The 7241-nt window shown below is 32.3% G+C and overlaps 2 protein-coding genes across 2 annotated transcripts; both read left to right on the forward strand.

Moving 5' to 3' along the window:
- Positions 1–537: 537 nt before the first annotated feature.
- Positions 538–2399, forward strand: LOC131629069 (autophagy-related protein 8C-like). Its single transcript, XM_058899869.1, has 6 exons — positions 538–686; positions 769–815; positions 1063–1118; positions 1211–1263; positions 1905–2023; positions 2142–2399. The coding sequence occupies exons 2-6, from the start codon at positions 779–781 to the stop codon at positions 2237–2239; spliced, it is 363 nt and encodes a 120-aa protein (XP_058755852.1). The 5' UTR covers positions 538–686; positions 769–778; the 3' UTR covers positions 2240–2399.
- A 152-nt stretch (positions 2400–2551) lies between these two features.
- Positions 2552–6907, forward strand: LOC131629068 (2-alkenal reductase (NADP(+)-dependent)-like). Its single transcript, XM_058899868.1, has 6 exons — positions 2552–4116; positions 4207–4390; positions 4499–4665; positions 5926–6008; positions 6174–6300; positions 6381–6907. Exons 1-6 carry the CDS (start codon positions 3883–3885, stop codon positions 6633–6635), a joined length of 1050 nt encoding a protein of 349 aa, XP_058755851.1. The 5' UTR covers positions 2552–3882; the 3' UTR covers positions 6636–6907.
- The last annotated feature ends 334 nt before the right edge of the window (positions 6908–7241 follow it).

Raw genomic sequence — 7241 nt, forward strand, 5'->3', positions numbered from 1 at the left:
TGTTATAACAACAAATTTATACAATGATCCTTGAAACGAAACCATCTTACTTGAAATAGAAAATATATATGAATCACATGTGAATTCACTCAATATATAAATAATGGACTCACCCCAAGTATAATCACACAATTAACGCACATACTTCTTATTTACATACACTTCACCTTACTTTTACATCATAATGTCTTTATAAGGATATTCCCATCCCTTAAAATATAAATAAATAAAGGAAGAGAACAAAATACCCCACCAAATGATCCATTTAACAAATTCATGTATACTCATGTGATCAAACTATTAGAATCCATAAATAAACACTAATGTAATTCAAGTGTGATATTATCCATGAAAGTGTGAGATCATAAAATATTATTGAAGGTAAAAATATAAATTCCCATTGTTTTTTAGTTAAGACCAAACATTTAATTTTAGAATCAAAGAATCAAAGAATAAAAGTTAATTTTAGATGAAATAAAAAAGATGGATAAAAAAGAAGCATTAAACTTTTTTGACAAAGAAGCATTAAACTTAAACCAATATAATGACTCCATTTGCCATGAGTTGTCCACAAATTGAGCCTTCTACGTTTCCCTATTCCCAAATCCCAAATATTTCTCAACAATAAGAGAGATTTCTTTCCCTTTGCTTCTAGGGATTCTCTTATCTCTCTTCTCACCCTTTCGGTAACCAATCCCTTTCCTCTTCAATTTTCAATTTCTCTTCCTTTCGTTGCATCGCCGATCGCTAACCCTAATTCCCTTGCAGAATCATCATCATGGCTAAGAGTTCATTCAAGATGGAACACCCCCTTGGTTAACTTCTCCCCTTTTTCTCTTCCTTACGATATAATTTATAGATTTCGAGTCTCGGTTTTTTCCGGGGTTGAATTTCATGTGATCAGAGAAATCTTAGATATGAAATTTGTTTAATTTTATGGCTTTGAATGTGAAAAATTGGGTTTTTTCATCATGATCGTTATCTGAAACCCTATTTCTTAGAGGTTGAAATTTGGCTTTAAAAATATGTAATTTGATTTTTACTATGAATTTGATGTGCTAGAGAGGAGGCAGGCTGAAGCAGCTCGCATTAGAGAAAAGTATCCTGATAGAATTCCGGTAAGATATTTTTTTTATACCTTCATTTGTAGTTTTGTCATGGTGATCGTGATTTTCTGAGTAATTATTTGATTGATTTTTTTTGGGTGTAGGTAATTGTTGAAAGGGCTGAGAAGAGTGATGTTCCAGATATTGATAAGAAAAAGTTAGTTTTTTTCTTCTTCCTATTTGTTGTGAACAGGAAGTATGAATATTTGGATTGTTTATGAAGTCTACTTTTTGTTTTCAAGTTGTTACTTGTTTCGGTAATTACTTTCTGCATTAAGTTTGTTCTGGTACACGTCATTGATGTTTTGATGTCACATAGATTGTTCGTTGGAGTTTGAAAATATTTTCCGTTTTACTTGGACTAGATGTTGTTGCGGTTGTGTTGGAATGTGTAGGAACAACCAAGTCAGATACCACAAAAGAGGGATTTTAGTTTAGGCCTCCGTCATAACAATTGAGATTTGAGATTAAATGTTGAATCTTGAAATCCTATATGTTGAAAACATGGGTTAAAATTACTCTGCACACTTTGTTATGTTTGAACTTACATTACACATGCTTATGATTTCTTGTCTTTCAACATAACCTTCATTATTTCATTCTAAATATATTTGATTGGACTTTCGGAGTTGGATGATTCTCCCGTGTCCTCATCACACACACCCTCCCAATGTTAAAGGGAAAATGGTTTTGTAAAATGCTCTTTGAAATATGTCTATTTAGGTTGCTAATTTAAGATACTAATCTGTGGTATATTTTCCTCTTTATTCACGGTGTATTGCTTTTTTATGATTGTAGGTATCTGGTTCCTGCTGATCTAACTGTTGGCCAGTTTGTGTATGTGGTGCGTAAAAGAATCAAACTGAGTCCTGAGAAGGCCATCTTCATTTTTGTGAAGAACATTCTACCACCAACAGGTAACATATACGAATTGTAGTTCTCGATACTTGATGGTATTTTTTATGTTGTTTTTAATAAGTTTATACTTAGTGGTAGTTAATTTTGTGAGTTGATTTTTTATGTATCTTCATGTAGCTGCTATGATGTCTGCAATATATGAGGAAAACAAGGATGAAGATGGATTCCTGTATATGACTTACAGCGGAGAGAACACTTTTGGGATGGAAATGTGAAATATTCACAAGGGGAAGTCATGTAAATAGAACATAAAAGTATCCTATTGTGAAATAGTCAAGCTATGACAGTCCTTATCTAATCTGCAACTAGTTGATCATGACTTTTATGTTTCTTTTTACATTTCAAATCAATGAAGTTAATTTTTTTTCATTATTAGATGCCTTGTGTTGTGTCTCATGCCAAAATCTGGGAACATAGTTTATATTTATACGATTATTTTAGCCCAATGATTGCGAGATGTCTGTCTCTTGTGATTGTTGGGGATTATTATAGTACTAAGTAGAAAGATAATGATATGCTATGAAACAATAAAATTAATCACTTAAAACAACTGTTACTTTTATATACCTTTCATTAAATATTTAATTTAATACCTTAATTTGAAGGGTGTTTCTTGTGAGGTTTGAAGCGGAGGCGTAAAATCTTCTATGTTCTTATTAAAAAATTAAACACAGTATAATAGGTAATTTATGGAACCCACACTTCTCTTTTACCATTTAAACACAGTTTGAGGTACCGGTAAAGCTTACAAGTAAGGTAACATTAGAAGTGCGAATTATTTCATTTATAAACCTTACATTTCCTCTATTGTTAGTCGATATAGGGCATAACCACTCACACTTGAATCCATTCGTTTTTGTTGTAAATGATAAGATTTAGTCGAGGGAAACTAATCTATCTATCTTGTATCTCAAGCTTCACAACAAGGAAACCATTGTCATTGTCTCTCATATCAAATCTTCCTACGAGCTTTCATATTTTAAGCAACCTATCCTTCATGACTTTGTATCGCAAGCTTTTTCCCAGCACCTTAACATTATAGCATCCTTTCACGTTGAGCACTCATCAAGATGCACTCTAGGTAGTAACCAATTTCTCTCTTCATGATCGATGTAAACTAATTTTTGAGCTATAAGATCAACCTTTTCTCTTGTAATAGCCACAATTTCATTTAGTCCCATGAACACATCTCAAAATGATATACATTGACCTTCTCCTCCACGACTATCATATGGCTTTTGGTCACATCCCCAAAAGAGGGGGAGAATAAATCTAAAGTCACTTCACCAAGACATTGAAGTTACAATGCAACCCTACTCAACAACTTCGCACTGGATCCAAGCCACGAGTTGCTGGCTACGATTAGATGTCATTAGAGAGCCTCACACATTCCACGTCAAAATAGCAGGGGGTATACATAACCGTCTCTCATATATAAGGCATCACATGTGAAATCTAAGGTATTCTCTAAACCATAACTCATATTATTCCTCATTTTCTTGTTGACTTGGATATTTGAATGATAACCTTACAGATCCTTCACATGCCGTTGCATCGGAGATCTGCTCCCCGCATCAAGACTCTAATTTATCATTCCACTAACTATTTGGTTAGAACGTGTGGATCTTCTTAACTATAAGATTTTCCTTCTAGTGATTTTTTATTTAATTTATCAAGTTTTATTTTTTGTTGGGTTGGGCACCGTTATCAACACATTTAATTATTTCCCACACTTTCCAACGCCTAATTTAACTTATATTAGAAACATTCTCTTCACAAGTGAGAATCAAACACTACACATAACATAGAAACAGCAACCATTTCCTCCTAGAACCAGAAACTAAAAGCTAAGAGAGCCATGGCAGATTTGGTAGAAAGCAAAGAATGGTACTTAGCTGCATATTGCCCTGAAGGTGTTCCAACCTCAAATCATCTCAAACTCCGCACGGTCTCTCTTTCTCTCAACTCTGATTCAATCCCTGATAATCACCTACTAGTTGAAACTCTTCTTCTCTCCGTCGACCCTTATCTTCGAGGAAGAATGACCGGCTCCTTAGAGGGCCTTTTCATTTCACAATATCAACTTAACCAGGTAAATTTTCATTAAATTTATTCTAAAGTTTGTTTATATTTATGCATATGCTTATGCATGTTAATTGTTGTTTAACATGTATATTTGTAGGCTATTACAGTATTTGCAGTTGTAAGGGTGATTAGATCAAAAGATAGTAGATACAATGAGGGAGATATTGCTTTGTGTCCATCTTCTCCTGTGGCTGAGTATGCTATTGTGCCATCTTCTCAAATAGCTAGAAAAATTGATACTAAAAATGGGATTTCTTTGTCTGATTATCTTGGTTCTTTAGGTTTGTTTTCTGCTTTATGATGTTTTTTTTTTTTTTTATAGGAAGTTTTAGTCAATGTTTAAGAAAGTAAGAAGAAAGTTATTATTAATGCTATTTGATTGGTTGCAGGAGTTCCGGGGTTTGCAGCATGGGTTGGAATAGAGGTGCTTGGAGATCCAAAGGCAGGATCAAATGTGTTCATATCTGCTGCTTCAGGAGCTGTTGGTATGAATGCTGGTCAGCTTGCTAAGATTAGAGGATGTAGAGTCATTGGAAGTACTGGCTCTGATGATAAGGTAACATATTATATATTTTCCACCACTTACTTTTTAAAAAATCATGTGATGTATTTCTCGTAGTAGGGCCTGTTTAATCACTATGTTTTGTTTCAAAGTTAGGTTTGGAAAGTGATGTTACATATACTACAAAAAATTTCATATTTTAACTGATGGTAGATCTAGAACTATAGTTCATGTGTGCAAATTTTTTAATTTTAGCTAATAATTGTTATATATATTAGAATAATAAAATCATAATAGAAGTGCTAATAATTGTTATATATATTAGAATAAAATCATAATAGAAGTAGGGTTGTTCGAGAAAATATGAACGGAACTGAACCGCCGAACTGTACCGAAGTGAATTTAAAATAACGAAATCATTACTAATGGTTAGTGAACCAAATTTATATTTTATTAATGGTTCTAGAACTGAACTGTTAAGCAATCTCAAATGGACTCTGAACCGAACCGTTTGTTACATTAATTTCTAAATTGATTTTTTTTCAAAAATAAAAAAGTCATTTTTTTCCGTAAATTTGAAAAAGTTGATTTATTTCAAAAATAAAAAAATTGGTTTTTATGAAAATAAAAAAAATTCAATTTTAAAAAAAAAATCAAAATAAGAAAGTTGGTTTTTTGGGAAAAAAATTAGATTTTTTTTCAAAAATAAAAAATCAAGTTTTATCTGAAAATAAAAAAAATCAAATAATTTTTTTAAATAACTTTTTCATTAAAAACAATTCAAAATCAAATATACCAAATCAAAACTTTTAGTTCAGTTTGGTTCTAAAAAAATTAAAATAGTTCGGTTTGTTTTCTTACCAGAATTGATGGCCAGAGTAACAGGGATCAAATCTCATTTTCATTAAGGGTTATTATATAGACCATCTCACCAATTTTAGTTTGACATGCCTTTCCATACTCAGAAAAACTAATTAGGTCTCATTCTCATTAAGTGGCAAGCCTTATATAGGCCCAAAGACATTACACGTGAGCTCAATTACTAACATCTATTACAAAAGTTTATCAAAAATCTGAAGACATCATCAGTTTCAAAGCACCAATATATAAAAGACTAAAAATATAATCATGTTTTGATTTTTCCCCCCTTGTCATAGTTTCACTCCCAAACACATCATTGTGTTCAATCAGCAATCTTTGAAAGAAAATAAGAATTGTATACATATATATGCTCAGTGATATCTACATTAAATATGAATATTATCATTTTAATATTTTCAAAACATTTACAACTTATCTGGTTGTTTTTTTTAGGTAAAACTCATCAAAGAAGAATTTGGATATGACGACGGATTCAATTACAATAAAGAGACAGATTATGATGCTGCTTTAAGCAAGTAGAAATTCGTCTTTTTTCTCTTTATCAATTCCTTTCCTTTTAGAAATTGCTAAACAATCCATGATCATCCAAACATAAGAAGAAGAAGAAAAAAGCAAAATAAACAATATGTATCTTAATCTTAAGCTCATAATTTATTAATATTTCCACTATAATTTTGCAGGTATTTCCCTAATGGTATTGATGTTTACCTTGACAACGTTGGTGGTAAAATGCTTGAAGCTGTACTTAACCATGTCAACAAGCATGCTAGAATTCCACTTTGTGGAATGATATCTCAATATAATAAAGTAAACTTATGACAATTATTTAACAAATGCACAAAAACAATGGTTTTTTTAAATACTAAAAAGTTATAATGTTGTTATAGGTTTGGACTGAAAGAGAAGGGGTTAGGAATCTTCTGAATATGGTGGGAAAGGAGGTGAGGATGGAAGGTTTTATGCTAGAATCATATTGGCATCGTTTTGGAGATTTTGCTAAAGATATGGAAAGATATATACAAGAAGGAAAAGTTAAGTCCAAGAGTAAAATCAATATTGGAATTGAGAGCTTTTTGGAGAGTTTCAATTCCTTATTCTCAAGCTCTAACATTGGAAAAGTTGTTGTTCAAGTCAAGGCATAGTGTCCAAACAGTAAAATGTGTAAGCATATGCTTGATCATAATGTTTGTATTATTAGCGCGAGTGTTGGACCATTTTTTTTCATTTCATATTTCCCCTTTGTTTCAAGCTTTTCTCTTAAGAATGAATATGTAAAATATACTATGCAATTCAAGTTTAAACCTCCAAGAGTTGACTTAGTGGTGCAGCCTTTGGTTTTAAGACTGTGTTTCTTCCAATGTCTCAAGTTTGAATCTTGTTAGGTGCAAACAATTTTTGCCTTGGGCCATGTCAATACACCCTTTGATATTATTATTTTCAGCATGTTTTCTTTAAATAATACGTTCGAGGTTTAGGGTGTTACATAATTAGTATCAGAGCAAGTTGGTTCATTCGGCTTAAGTTTGTCAATTTGTTTGTACCCTTGTGTACGACACGTGTGTGAACACTTTTGACACTCATTTCCCCTAACTACTATCCAAAAGAAGTGAGAATGAAACAAGTGGGGGAGACATGTCTGCTTCTCTGAGATGTTTCAAGTGTGGAGGGTTAAGTCATCGTGCCTCTGAATGCAAGAGCACCGATTTGATATGTTTCAAGTTTGGAAAGCAGGGACATCATTCCGGTGA

Source organism: Vicia villosa, unplaced genomic scaffold (genome assembly GCF_029867415.1).
Source record: "Vicia villosa cultivar HV-30 ecotype Madison, WI unplaced genomic scaffold, Vvil1.0 ctg.000506F_1_1, whole genome shotgun sequence".
Lineage (NCBI taxonomy): Eukaryota > Viridiplantae > Streptophyta > Magnoliopsida > Fabales > Fabaceae > Vicia > Vicia villosa.